Here is a 14,188-nt window from a genome sequence, read left to right on the forward strand (position 1 = left end):
TTACACCGACATAGCGCGATAAACCTTACTCTTTCCCTGAAAGTAAAAGGGTTCTATATTAATGTTAATGTCAGGACAGACTCCACACATTGTAACGTTAATATGGCTGTTCACTCCCAAGCCCCTGGGCCTCTCAGCGAGGAAAAACTGCTTCAATGGAATCCAGAGCGTCCTAGAGCTTTCATTCGTACCTTCAGTTTCCATGGCCAATTACCTTTATATTCGTAAGAGTACGGCCCACAATATCGTCCTCCTCGCCCAACTCTAGAGCCTTGGACCCATGTCCCATTGACCAACGCGAAAGAGCTTGATGAGGGCTATTTCCACCTGTACCAAGGCTATATGCTTACAGTGCATCTTTTGTAGAAACTCCTTGATGACCCGGGCTGTGGGGGCGGGCTCTAGGGAAACTATTTTCACGTGATGCAACGTGGTATTTCTTTAGTTGGCCTGGATTGTTTGGGAGGCAAAAGACAAAGTGTCAAAACGCGTGCTTCTCCTTGACTTTTCCATTTCTCTCTCTATTCCTGCCAATAGTCATCATTCAAGCCGTACCAGTTGTGTTACACTACCTTTTTCATTAAGCATCTAAAACATACAGTTCATTTCAAATAATAACCAGCAATAATCTTTATACATCCATATAACTCACATCTGCGTCTGTGTCAATGTCCTGGTTGGCAAAGAATGTGAGCACCCTGGCCAGTAAGGTCGCTGCTGGTAAGCACTACAAGTAGAAGACGAACCGCACGACAAAGCAGACAATATGAATGAACATCTTCCCAACTATATCATCATTCATTGATAGAGGCCAGTGGAGACAACCAGCAAGCATCTAATGAGACATTACAGCAGCTCATGCAGGAGGTGAGAATGAAGGATATGGTTCTAAATGTGCTTGGGAGACTATGGCCTATATATCTCTTGAAAAAGGAGGTATATGCTCTTGTTGCTAAGTCATTGCTCATGTTCACTCTTATCCTAGCTGAAAGACACTCGTGAAGAGCTCTTTGAGAGGCATCAGGAATGGGAACTTGCTAGACAAAACTATGAGGCTCGATTAAGTAGTTTGACTGAAGGGAATGCTACTGCACAGAGGGTGGAGCATTTGGAGCAGAAGCTTAGCCGTGCAGCGGATTTGCTCAGGTCCTTGAACAATGAAAAGGAGAGTCTCAAAGCAATGATCGAGACTCTAAAGGAGGAAAAAAGTCAAGCAGAGGTAGCAGCACAAGAAGCAGCAGTGACAGCAGAACAAGCAAAAGCAGCATTAAATGAAAAAACAGCAGAAGTAACGGCTCATGAGGATGTAACAAACAATGGTCCACCCAATGCCAGCACTAATGATAGTGCAGCAGTAGCGGCAGTAGCGGCAACAGCAGAGAAAATCAAGAATCTTGAAGATGAGCTACGGGAAAAAGATGAGCAGAATTTCAAGTCCTCTCAAGCTTTGAAGGACCAGATTTCAGAACTTATTGAGCTTAACAAGGATCTCAAGGAGCAGTTAGCACATCAACAAGCAGGCAGTGATAAACAGATAGACATTGCCATTCAGCTGCAGATGACAAAAGACGAGCTTGAGCAGGCCAAGGTGGAGATTGCGCGTTTAAGGGAGAACAACAATAAGCTTGTCAGCCAGAGCGATACGACTCAAGAGTCACAACAATCTCAAATATCTTCAACAGCCCTTACCGAGGAACTTATGATCGCCAGGTCTACCATCACAAAACTTGAAGCTCGTCTGGACAAGGGATCTGAGCAATTAACAGAGCTCACGTCTTTGAAGACTAGTCAGAAGGACCTTCAAAATGCACTTTCAAAAACACAATCAGAACTGGTGAAGACTCAAACAAAATATGCTGAGGTACAGAGTCGGCTCTCGGCCTCAAAGGAAGTCAATGTAGCTTTGGAAAAGAGGGAAGCGTTCATGACAGGTAAGTATTTAACATATAGTGTTTAAATTAGTCTGTGTCTGTACATATACTTATCGTTTATCTGCTCCAATTGAAATGCTAGACTCAATCGCACAACTAGATACACAGCTTAATGCTCTAAAACTGGCTGAAGAAGCAAACAAAAAGGAATTAGCTGACCAATTCATGAAGGAAAAACTTGCATTAGTGTCGAGTCATGACCAATTGAAACAGGAGCTTGAGGAGTTGAAAAAGAAGTATAATCAAGAGCGCAAAGCTACCGAATCGTCAATTAAAGGGGTTGAGGACATTAAGCTCAAGGAGCAGTATGAAAATGAGAAAAGAGAACTTTTGGTGAATCAGGATGCAATAAAGGAAGAGCTAGAGACTTTGAAGACGAAGCTTCAGGAAGTAGATGCAGCAGCTGAAGCGTCTTTGAAGGAAAGAGAAAAGATCATCCAAGAGCTCCAGCAGTCAATTTCAATTAACGAGCAGCAACTCAATGCTCTCAAAGAAGATCTGCAGAAGACAGTCAACGAGCGTAACCACTTTCAGTCTCAGCACAGGGCTCTTTTAGATCGTGTTTCTAACATGAAATCAACTCTCGGAACGAAGTTGCAGGCTGATATGGTACGAATATCTATTTACCATTCTTTTCAGTGCTTGAATGCTGCCTCCGTACATCGCATACCCGCATTCATGTATTTTTTTTTTTTTTTTTTTTTTTTTTGGCAGGAGAATATCAATACGTTACGACAGCAAATCGAGCAGCTTACCGCCCAGAATAATAGCTACATCCAAACCATTAAGCAACTTGAAGAGGAGCTTATGGCATCTCATGAGCATTATGAAAAGACATCACGGGAGCTTGAGCATCTTCGGCGACACATGGTTGACATCAAAGAAGATGCATTTGCTGAAGTAGTCGAGAAAGAAAACTTGATCCAAGAACTTCAATCTCGGCTGCAGCGTGAAGAGCGCGAGCGTGAGGACTGGGAGACAATGGCTTCGGAGCAGAGAGCAAGCAAAGACCAGGCTATCATGGCCATGAGAGCAATGGAACGCGAACGTGATGCTGCCCGTACAGAAAGTGAGGCGATTCGCCAGGAACTTGATCGTCAGCTCAGAAGTATCGACAATCTGCAGATGGCGATGGAGGAGCTGCAGGCTTCTAAGGAATCAGAAATCCAGTTTGCGCTTGAGCGGCTGCAAGTGCAACTAAATTCATCAAACAGAACATTAGATGAGTATAAGGGCCGTGCTCAGGCCGCAGAGGTAATAGCAAAACTAATTTATTCTTCCTAGACAGCATGTTTCCTCATAATTTTGTAATAAGCCAGCAACATAAATAGCTTACTCTCGACGCACGATGGAATTTCTAAATATTAGGAGCAATTACAGCATATGAGTCTTGATGTTGAAAGAGTGAGACAACTGGAGCGGGAAGTCAAGGAGAAAAATCTGACGATAGGAAAGCTTCGCCACGATGCCGTGATCCAACAAGAACATTTAACCGAGGCTATGCGCCGACTGAGGGAAGAGAGCAACCAAAATACGGTCGACATGTGCGTGCAAGATCTTTTATTATAATTGAGGGGTACCTTGGGCTTGATACTCTATGACTAAATAAGTAATCGTCTCTGTCCTATCCTTTTTTTTTTTTTTTTTTTTTAGCCCGCTCATTTCGAATCTGTTTATCAGCTTCTTGAACATACCCCGGGGGGACCAGAAGCGGTTTGAGATCCTACAACTAATCTCAGGTGTTCTCAAATTCACAGACGAGCAGCGCGAGCAAGCAGGTCTGATCAGGAAGGCTGGCAGCAGCTTGGGTGCCATGACACCAACTACATCTGGGTCTCGCTCGCCCTCAATGGAGCAGATGAGGCAACATCAAGAGCCTAAAGAGGTAATTAATCTTTGTTTTAAAGATCTTATTCCGAGATTGATATTGATATTGGTTGATGAAGACAGTGACACATGATGTTCAATTATGTTTTATTACTTCAACCGCTATTTTAAATACCATAGAGCTTCTTTGATATGTGGGCATCATTTTTAATTCGAGAGAGCAATTCAAATGCAGCGAGTAATAACAGCAGTGGCGCCAATGCTAATGCTCGCAGTCCATGAGACTCATAAATTGGCGTAATAAAAAAATTACTTTACAACAACGCGTTTTTGCCACCAAAAATCATAACAAACGAAAGACTGCGTTTGATAATTTAAAAAGCACTGGGTCATTTTCATCGTTTTTTCTTTTTCATTCTGTTGTTCTACACAATTTGACGACCGAGAGTGTTGACTAAAGCAATGAGGGTCAAGGTACAACAAATACCTATTTACTATTCTTCTTAATGTTGTCATTTCCTTTTTTATTACTCGAAATCTGATGTTTCGTCTTCAATTCAAATGAGTAGCCGCTACAAATCCATTGGCATGACAAGCAGCCTATATATTCGGCTCATTTCGAATTAGGCCCAAAAGGCAGACTAGCCACAGCAGGAGGTGATGGAAACGTGCGGGTAATGATCGACTAGTGATATATTGCTATTTTACTTTTTTTTTTTTTTTTTTTTTTTTTTTAAAAAAAACATATTACGGGTTGTCCTCTATTGCTCCATTGAACTCGGGTTTTGAAGCTTACTTTGTCCAATCTCTCGTATTTATCGTGAGTACATATTAGCTCTGGCGCGTTGTCAAGGACAAGGAAAAGGATAGCATACATGTTGAGTTTTTATCAAGTCTGAATCGTCATACAGCTGCTGTGAATGTTGTTCGGTTCTCACCGACAGGTACCTAATATATATGTGACCTTTTATAGTTTTTGATATGTGGTTTTTCACGGTATCGCTAACTCATAGTATGCTATCCTGATTCTCTAGCCGAATGCCTTGCATCTGCAGGAGATGGTGCGACAAATTTGTAACGAGCTGCACGGTACATGATCTTCTTCGCCAAGACTATTCATATCACTAATACTGCGTACACGATCAATGGCGCCTCCTTGTCAATTATGCAAATAGACGGAAACATAATTTTATGGAGACCAACAGACACTAAAGATACTGCAAGCAGATTCGGCGAATCGGATGACGATGAATACGAGCATGAAACATGGCGTGTACAATCCATGATGAGAGGCTCTCTCTCAGATATTTATGATTTAGCTTGGTCGCCTGATGGTCGTTACATTATCTCGGGATCAATTGACAACACTGCTCGGATATGGGATGTCAAGGATGGTAAGCAACAAGTGAAAAGCGTTGTTCATAATGTAGAATCATGTTCAGAGCATCTAATGTAGGATAATATATTTTTGTATACTTATTTGTCTTTAGCCAAATGCATCCATGTCATTGCGGACCACCATCACTATGTGCAAGGAGTTGCTTGGGACCCATTAGGAGAGTTCGTGGCTACTCAAAGCAGCGATCGGTATGTGAATCAGGAGTCATGCAGTAGATCAATTCATTATCCGTTAACTTCATGCATTATGATGCGGGAACCGCCCACAATTGACATTTATTATCATCGCTTGTAGCTCTGTTCATATCTATGCTTTTAAAATTGAGAAAAATGGAAATGTTTCAGTCAACAATTTAGGAAAGAGTACAAAGTTGGATCTCGTCAAGCTTCGTTCAATCCCACAGCCACCGGCTACCACAACAACCGCATCGCCAGTACCTCGCAATAAGGACACTGTGAACAAGGTTGATGCCGCTACAGATTCAGTTGGCGAGAAGGATGACACGGCTTCGAGACCTACAAGGTCTATTCCAAAAACTTTTAAACTTTATCATGATGAGACCTTGACATCGTTTTTTAGAAGGCTTACATTCACTCCAGATGGATCAATGCTTTTGACTCCTGCTGGGCTATACAAAGCCCCGGTTAACAGACCTGCCACCACTAAGGATGATGACGCTTCGCCAACGACTCAAGTCCCTGAATTGGAAACCAAGAATACTGTTTATGTATATGCGAGGAGAGACCTCAGCAAGTACGTCCAATGACCACCATGTGCGTAAGGAGTCATGAAGCCAGGAAATTGTCCATAGATGTTTCCAAATTTAATTTTTTTTTTTTTTTTTTTTTTTTTTTTGTAACTGCTATGTTGATTTATAGGGGCCCTGTTGCTCACCTTCCTGGACAAAAAAAACCTTCAGTAGCTATCAGGTGTAGCCCGGTGCTGTATGAACTCCGGCAACAGCTTTTGCCTCCAAGCCAAGGGAGTGCTTATAGCCGACGACCCGCCAATCTAGTCAACAGTACAACATCATCAACACAGGATAAACAAGGGCTGGCTCTGCCCCCTAGTGTATTCGGCCTCAGATATCGCTCTATCTATGCAGTAGCAACGCAAGACACGATTTTAATCTACGATACCCAGCAGACGACCCCTCTTGCTTTCATTTCGCATATTCATTATGCAACATTTACAGACATGGCGTGGTCTACAGATGGATGCGATTTAATCTTGACATCTTCTGATGGGTTCTGTTCGATCATCTCCTTCGAAGAAGGAGAGCTGGGAACCATATACACGCCACCCAAGTCCATGATGCCCTTCTTATCATTAGGTGGAGATACTCCATTGACTTTGAATGATATTAACGACACCGCTGCTACCATTGCAGCCTCTGCTGGAATGTTACAAAAATTAAATGGTTTATCGCTTGCTGAGCATAGGGAGCAGATGGATCAAAAAGACCAAAAGGACCAGAAGGAACAAAAGGATCAAAAAGATCAACAGAAGGCAAAGGCAAAGCAAGAGAAGGTGTTGAACTCAGGAAAGAGAGCATCTGTGAAGCAGATGTTTTCAAAGTCACGGAGCGCAACCAGCTCACAGTCATCGGCTGCACCATCAAATCCTCCAACCTTGTCAACAACAGCTGCGACTACCACTACCACACCATCTACATCATGTTCATTATCATCGATAGCATCACCACCAAATTTAGTAGCCAAGACGGCCACCAAGACCGAAAGAGATGGTGATTTAATCATGACACCTGCCAACGAGCAGCCAGCACCAAAGAAGAGAAGAATTCAACCCACGTTTATAAGTCCGCTTCCTGGATCGGTACCCCCAGCAACAGTAGCCCAGGCTTCCACAACTATTCCATTTGATAGCGCCAACGCCAGCATCAGCAATAGCACTAATAGCAATGGAATGGACAAGCCCAAAAAGAGAATACAACCCATCTTTGTGAGCGCATTACCTGGTCACTGAAAGCTTAACAGAAATAAAATTTTATTTTACAGATTACTATTATCAAAAAAATTCCTGATGGGTATGGTGATAAAGAATTTAAACAATTGTTCGACGGCCATATCCCCAGCGACGACCACCGTAGTAGAAGCGTGTGAAGAGCCAAGCGATAATAAAGATGATGGCTAAGACGATGAACAGGTGCTCCAATGGACCAGTGCCTAGACGATACCATTAATACCATTAAAAAAAGAAAAAAAAAAAAAAAAAAAAAGGGACGAATTAGATTGATGATGGTGGTGGGTCCAAGAAGATACAGAATGACGGTGTTGACATTAGGAAATAACGTACCAATGGTAAAGATACCACAAAGAGCGAGGATCCAGACAATGAGGAGGATGACTCCGACGACAATAAGGGCGTCAAAGGCGACGAATTCAATAGTGCTACACATGGTGTTCCAAGAAATATACAGGCCAGGAGTGTGTTGAACGAGAGTTAAAGGGATGGATGAAAAGGGAGGTGTGATTTTACGATATTTTTGATGCTTGATGGGCGGTTGAAGAATAAATAACCCCCCTTTTTATAGTTCTCTAAGGCACGCGCAAATTCTATTAGTCCAGGAACAAGTCTTTGCACGTCATGATGATACTACAGCTCACCCTGCAGATGCTTAAAGTGTTTAAGGTATCAATCAGTGTTTTTATTAACTTGCATGCCAAGATGACTCGCATATGATGTTGTTGACAGGATACATTGATTAATCTCACGTCATTAAAATTAAAAAAATACGTGACACTTGACATACACCCTAAAACCTTCAATAGATGAATTTAATGCTTTTTTTTAAAAAAAAATCCAATAGGTGAGCTGCCTACATGAATGCAGGAAGGTAACACAACATTTCTTTATTATATTGAGGATTATGTATATGGTATGGAATGATGAAAAGAAAATGCTAAGCAAGGTCGTTAACTTTTTTTTTTTTTTTTTTTTTTTTTTTGACTATTAGGACATGTGCTAGGTGAATAGGGTCTTTTACAAACCAAATGCCAAACGACCTTTTCTTATTTTTAAGCCAAGAGCATCAAGATGGATGCAACGATGGTTAGAGCAGACAAACCAGTGGCTGCCAAGGAGCCAGCTCCGTTGTTACCCGTGGAGTTGTCAACATCATCGTCATCATCATCTTTGCCATTCTTGTTACGGGGAGGAGGAGCAACACGGTCAGCCGTTCCAGCAGGGATGGTGAAGCCCAATTCAGTTGAGATTGCAGAGGCACGACTGGCAATCCAGGGCTTGATCGCTCCACTCATTTCCTTGGTAACATTCACAAGATTGTTGTTAAAGTCCTCAAATGTAAACTTGAGGTCTTTGCCAGGTGAGTGACGGGTCAGACCAAAGTCCCATTGAGCGTCAAGTGAAATCATTTTGTGGACGGAATCAATGTGTAGGTTCATGGCTTCAGGCTTGAAAGCTGTGCTGACAATCTCCTTCAAGACCTGCTGGAATTGAGCGTTGATCTGAGGAGTATTGATGATGAGCTTGGAGACCAAGGGATGATCAGGTTGGAAATTGAACAAGGTCTTGTACGAGCCAGCAGGATCAATCGAAGCGCCGTTGCCAAATGTGCCGTCAAAGTCCGTGGGAATCCATTGCCACTTACCGCCATTGCCGAGCTTGGGGTTGAAGTACATAAAATAGTTGGAACCGGCCATCCAGTAGTTATCAAAAGCTCCCATCAAGTACTCCAAGGCCATGTTACGCAAAAATCCATCCAAATCCAGGCGAGAAGTCCAGTAATCGACAGGATCAGCCGTCTTTGCAGGATCGTAAGCCTGCAAGTCGGACATGAAGGCGATTAACTGCCCAAGAGGCTCTGCTTCAGTGTTTTTGCCCAAATTCTGAGAGATATAGGTTTCCCTGTTATACGAAGCACCAGTAGGTCCCTTGTAGACGAGGTCAGCCTGCTGGTCCAACATGGGTGCATTCATTTGAACCAATGAGCCAGGAGAAGTGGCATTGTCGCCGCCATAGATGGTCTGCTTGATAAACGACTTTTTGATATCATCAACCATCAGGTATAGACCATAAGGCTCGTTGTTGATAAAGAGACGAACATACGATCCTTGCTGAGTCGGAACACCAACCGAGTTGAGCATGTCAATGTACAGTTTCTCACGCATCAAGGTTGGCTCTGTGGCCATGGAACGCAGCTTGATATTAGGGCGCGAGAAGAAGGACTGACCATACTCAGTGTCGAATTTGAGTTTGTATGACTGCTTGGCAAATTCCTTGGAGGACTTTCCTGAGGTGTTGAGCGTGATATTAGTTTGGGTGTAGACAGTCTTGGCGTTGATAAAGCGGAAAGTGACCTTGACATCCTTCTCAGCTTCGGGTTGAGAGTTCATAGCGTTTACATCGGCAACAGGTGCAGTGAGATGAAGGGTTGCGATCTGGTTCTCTTTGAAAGCCTTGGTCTTAGAAGGATAAGTAGCCAAATAGGTGTATGGCAGACGGACGATCTCATGTCGAGTGACAGGCCGATCAAAGAATTCGTTATCTGTATGAGTGTCAGTTGTCTGGTTAAGCTTGCGAGTGAACGTTTCAGTTTTGACAGGTGCTCCTGCCGCGTCGAGCTCCACATATGAGTATTCGACAGAACCAGTCGTTCCCGGGACTGCGCCACTCCATACGGGGAACATGGTTTCGTTTGAGGAAAGCTTGGTAATACTACCACCAACAGAGACACCGAAGGCTCCATTGGCACTGGAAGGATAGCCGATACAATTAAAAGTGACTAATGAGTGCGTATTATGGTGTTCCAATAACAGAAAGAAGTGATTAGTTAAATAGTGGAATGTGGAACGGGGAACAATAATAGAACAATAAAAGACCACACTTCACATTCCACACTCCACACTCCACACTCTACACTCCACACGATTATCATTCATCTGTTGCATGCTGTAGAGCCATCTTTTTGTTTAATACATGAATAGTGCTTGCTATCCTCTCTTCAATGCCCTCACTTTCGGAATTCAATAATTTGACACAGTTGGAAGGGGTCAGTGTATGTCAATTGACGACTGATAGACATATAAAAAAAAAGGCTGAGTAGAGAGAAAAGGCGGCCCTGAAGCCTTGTATGAACAAATACTTCGGAGAGAGAATAAGACAGTAGCATTAATCATCCTTCAATTCTTCAAGAATTAGGACTATTTTTATGAAAGGAGTAATATTAAACGAATAATGAAAAGGAAGCAGTAGCTGCACAATGGCAGAGCAAGCAGAACGGAACAACAGTGTTATGGATAAGATAAAGGAAAGAGGCAGTTGTCACAGGGTCGTACGAACGGCTCGTTATATGGGATGTGTATTTATGAATCTCGGGTTTTCTGCATGGTTTCCTGATTTTTTATTGGAGGGAGTGGCCGCAATATGAAGGATTCACTATACTTACTGTCAGCATAGGCCATAGATGCCAAAGTGGCCAGGCCTAAAAGAATGCGGACCATGGTGAAGGTAGAGGTAAAAAATTTAAGGCCAGGGAAGGGATAAACAGACCACCGGATGGGAAAGAAAAGAAAGGATGAAAGAAAGAAAGAAGAAGAGATTGAGAATTAAATAAAGAAGAGGGTCGGGCTGTTGAAAAAAAGAAAAAAAAAGAAAAAGAAAACCTGCTGGATGGCACATTTATAAAAACGGGTCCACTACCGTCATTACAAAAAGATACACATTCCAAAAAAAGACCAAATTGTTCAATACATGTCGTCAATGCAAAAACATTCGATAGATCTCAGATGTTATTTCCATTTGCTTCATCAGGGACGAGTATTTCCATCTTCCTTCTCTTTCTCCCCCTTATTTATCTATCCATGCCGTTGTCCGTTTGAATTTGTCCATACCTCTTGTTGTTTGCTTTGCCAATGTGGGCCAAGGCTTTTTTCCGGACAGGGATGCTTTGTTTGTTCCCCTTCCACGACCCTGACTTGCAAAACAAATTTAGTAAATTATGCTTAATATAGCCGTTGCGACAAATATTTTTGGGTTTACATGGTCCTCCTCTTATGGATTGGATTCACTTATTTGAGTTTTTAGTTTGGAGAAATGTTCAGATGGACACGACTAGACCAAGGACTTATTTTCCCTCTCTGCCTTATTGAGAAACGCTGTTTGAGCCCATGCGGCGTTCAGGCGTAAGACTGAAATGAATCGGTTCTACTTTCTTTTTCTTCTTTTCCTTCTTTTGAAGTAGCATTGGTGCCCATATTATAAAAACAAATCCATTTCATCATCATCACATCGATATTGGCATCCGTGCAAGTTTATCATGCAGCTATAATACGGGATAAGAAAAAGAGAGAGAGAGACCAAAGGCAGGTAAAGAGGAACATTGGATAGGATTCAAAAGGCGCTATTTTTTCAGGAACAAATCCAGGCACATGAAAAAAGAAAAAAAAAGCACCTCATCTGTTGGATCATCCAACTTCCCGCACTCCTCTCCTTCTTAATGTTAGGAAATAAAGAGTTAGGCTGTCTTTGCGGCAAGGATTGTGCCATATCCCGTCTTGTTGGAAATTTTTCCGTTTGGAGAAAATCATAATAGGGCTCTTGAGTCAATTGTTCCCATTAAGAGAACAGTTTCAGTTTCTATTCAGCCCGCTAATTTGCTCATGTTGTTAACGACAGTTTTTTTTATGAGAGCAACTTCAATTTGAGTGGCAATGGTCCACATGTACCGCACCAAGCAGTAAATATAGCTACGCACGTGCGTGGATGACAATGATAAGCATTTCCAGTATAACTTATTAGCATGTGTTCAATTACAATATTGGAAGGACAATGTAGTTCCGTAGACAGAACCATAGACGCTCTTACGCGTACTTTGTTTTATTTTAAACTGCTATAATGCGATGGTGAACGTGATGATAAATATTCATGCAAACTTTTTCTCCTTCCTGCCACTGCACGGTCGCGGTTTCTCTTTTTACTTTGTCCTAATGGTGACAGATCCATCTTCGCAGCCAAAGTAGGCAACCTGAGCCATGTTGCAAAACAAACCGACTTCAACTACCCCTGTGATAAGCTTAATATCGGTCAAAAGCTTGGCAGGATCACGGATGAGACCAAAGGGTGCGTCAATCAAAAAGTTGCCATTATCTGTTACAACAGGTCCAGCTTTTGCCACCGCCATGCGGAGCATGGCTTCCTTGGAACCCAGACCCTGTAGTTTCTTGAGAACAGCTCTCCAAGCAAAAGGAACAACCTCAACTGGGACACCTTTGATCCACTATTGATTCAAAGATATTCACATTAGCACCGAGGAAAAGGAAAGGAAAGGAAAGAATTGCTGTCTTTTTTAGACATAGTAGGGTAATGATGACAACGTAGATACAAGCGCATAGATCGACCTTATATGGACTAGTATGTAACTTGAGAAAAAAAAAAAAAAAAAAAAAAACCTAACTTGTTCTCCAAGGATCTTGGAGTCCTTACGGAAATCAGCAACGATAACAAACTTGCTGGCAGCCTCAGCAACTACCTTCTCTTGAAGGTGGGCACCTCCACCGCCTTTGATTGCGTTCAACTGCGAATCAACTTCATCGGCACCATCAATAGTCACGTCAATATTAGGATACCTATTTAATGAAGAATTGTTTCAAAATCAAGTTTTTTTAAAAAATAAAAAAAGGAGGACTGAATCCTTACTGTTCCACGTCACCGACATTAAGCCCTCCATCCAAGAGCAATCCACGAGATTGGAATGAAGTTGGGATAAAGACAGTTCTAGCATTAAGTTCTGGATCACGTTGCAACAGACGAGCCACGACATGGACAACAGTTGATCCAGAGCCAACACCGATCACTTTATGCGAAGGTAGGACGTGTTCATCCACAGCCTGGTAAGCAGCCTTTTGCTTTGCTTGTTCGATCAATGAGGTCATGGTAGGAGGGGAGGTGGAGAAGCGTAGACAAGAAAATGAGGAATGAATGTGCTTAAATGGGCTGGTGAAAGACTGCAATCGGTTTACTGTCCGGAAGAATAACATGTAGCTGAGCGAAGAGCAATGCTCAAAAACCTTTTGCAAAAATCAAAGTGGCTGGTCAATTCGACAAAAAACACACGCGTCAAGGCCCTGAGACGCCAGTTGTCGTGCGGTCATGTAGCTTTTATGGCTCTGTCCACAATGGCTCCTCCTATTGTCTGCATTGCCACATATGGCTAAACGTATGAAAATACAATAAGATATCTTGTTACCAAACTATAGACCTCTCCAAATAAATTCATTATAGCTTGCACCCGTTCGGTTGCAACGGCATTTGATGGAGGGGTCACATCCAAATAACAGATTGACTCCAACTTTGTGAGAATCATAGACTTCCCCACGACGATCAGCTCGTTGCCATTTGCTTTATCTGAGAGCTACTTTAGGTCAATATCGCGACTCATGTTCAATACAGTGCAACAAGTGACCTGGAGCCACGACAAAACACCCTGAGTTCATTGGTTTTTCTTTTTTGATTACTGATCTCTTGTCTTTTTTACTTCTCCATTCAGAACACAGATTCATAAATAGCATAGTGAGAAGGACAAAGTTCAAGAGTTAACTCACCGCAATGTTGTTATTGTAGGTAGCCTACTCCTGAAAGATACAAAACAAAACATTATCGTTTACAGTTGACTTAATTGGAACCTCCGACTCAACAGGAAATCATAATGCTGCCCTTTCTATCCTATGGCGACTGGAGCTCGAAAAGACGGCAGCGAAAGATTTCACTGGATCGTCGTTTTATTCGTGCGAAGTTTCTGACCTATAATAACGCCAAACCAAGATTAGCTGGCATCCAATCAATGTCTGACAATTTATCCTAGTCTACACCAATAAGTTTCTCTCAATCTCTCAAACAAATGAAGAATTGTAGATCTGAGGATCGATTATATTCTAAACATGAAGACAGAATAGTGTGGTTACTTTACATGAATTTATTGAGTTGTTTAATAATGGAGTATCAGAGTGTTCCGCACGCATTTGCCACAATATCTCAACAGCTGAACGCTACT

The 14,188-nt window shown here is 42.3% G+C and overlaps 6 protein-coding genes across 6 annotated transcripts; 3 read left to right on the plus strand and 3 right to left on the minus strand.

Moving 5' to 3' along the window:
• Positions 1-479: 479 nt before the first annotated feature.
• Positions 480-2,103, plus strand: BCR41DRAFT_328595 (hypothetical protein). The gene is made up of 3 exons (XM_022021701.1): positions 480-720; positions 809-867; positions 986-2,103. Exons 1-3 carry the CDS (start codon positions 669-671, stop codon positions 1,955-1,957), a joined length of 1,083 nt encoding a protein of 360 aa, XP_021876355.1. The 5' UTR covers positions 480-668; the 3' UTR covers positions 1,958-2,103.
• Positions 2,097-4,040, plus strand: BCR41DRAFT_313435 (hypothetical protein; the record flags this gene model as incomplete). Its single annotated transcript, XM_022021137.1, has 5 exons — positions 2,097-2,540; positions 2,646-3,185; positions 3,300-3,475; positions 3,585-3,816; positions 3,939-4,040. The coding sequence occupies 5 exons, from the start codon at positions 2,097-2,099 to the stop codon at positions 4,038-4,040; spliced, it is 1,494 nt and encodes a 497-aa protein (XP_021876356.1).
• A 111-nt stretch (positions 4,041-4,151) lies between these two features.
• On the plus strand, positions 4,152-7,151 carry BCR41DRAFT_363171 (WD40-repeat-containing domain protein). Its single transcript, XM_022025847.1, has 8 exons — positions 4,152-4,232; positions 4,328-4,432; positions 4,594-4,702; positions 4,793-4,819; positions 4,934-5,152; positions 5,249-5,345; positions 5,452-5,910; positions 6,036-7,151. Exons 1-8 carry the CDS (start codon positions 4,221-4,223, stop codon positions 7,141-7,143), a joined length of 2,136 nt encoding a protein of 711 aa, XP_021876357.1. The 5' UTR covers positions 4,152-4,220; the 3' UTR covers positions 7,144-7,151.
• A 41-nt stretch (positions 7,152-7,192) lies between these two features.
• On the minus strand, positions 7,193-7,839 carry BCR41DRAFT_426105 (hypothetical protein). Its single transcript, XM_022030681.1, has 2 exons — positions 7,474-7,839; positions 7,193-7,343 (listed from the first exon to the last, which is right to left on the minus strand). Exons 1-2 carry the CDS (start codon positions 7,574-7,576, stop codon positions 7,222-7,224), a joined length of 225 nt encoding a protein of 74 aa, XP_021876358.1. The 5' UTR covers positions 7,577-7,839; the 3' UTR covers positions 7,193-7,221.
• Positions 7,840-8,117: 278 nt separating this feature from the next.
• BCR41DRAFT_363173 (coth protein-domain-containing protein) lies at positions 8,118-10,767 on the minus strand. Its single transcript, XM_022025848.1, has 2 exons — positions 10,586-10,767; positions 8,118-9,922 (listed from the first exon to the last, which is right to left on the minus strand). Exons 1-2 carry the CDS (start codon positions 10,638-10,640, stop codon positions 8,196-8,198), a joined length of 1,782 nt encoding a protein of 593 aa, XP_021876359.1. The 5' UTR covers positions 10,641-10,767; the 3' UTR covers positions 8,118-8,195.
• Positions 10,768-12,112: 1,345 nt separating this feature from the next.
• BCR41DRAFT_313416 (ribose-5-phosphate isomerase) lies at positions 12,113-13,070 on the minus strand (the record flags this gene model as incomplete). Its single annotated transcript, XM_022021132.1, has 3 exons — positions 12,113-12,415; positions 12,593-12,764; positions 12,835-13,070. 3 exons carry the CDS (start codon positions 13,068-13,070, stop codon positions 12,113-12,115), a joined length of 711 nt encoding a protein of 236 aa, XP_021876360.1.
• Between the last annotated feature and the right edge of the window lie 1,118 nt (positions 13,071-14,188).

This window comes from Lobosporangium transversale, assembly GCF_002105155.1.
Source record: "Lobosporangium transversale strain NRRL 3116 chromosome Unknown BCR41scaffold_60, whole genome shotgun sequence".
NCBI classification, from domain to species: domain Eukaryota; kingdom Fungi; phylum Mortierellomycota; class Mortierellomycetes; order Mortierellales; family Mortierellaceae; genus Lobosporangium; species Lobosporangium transversale.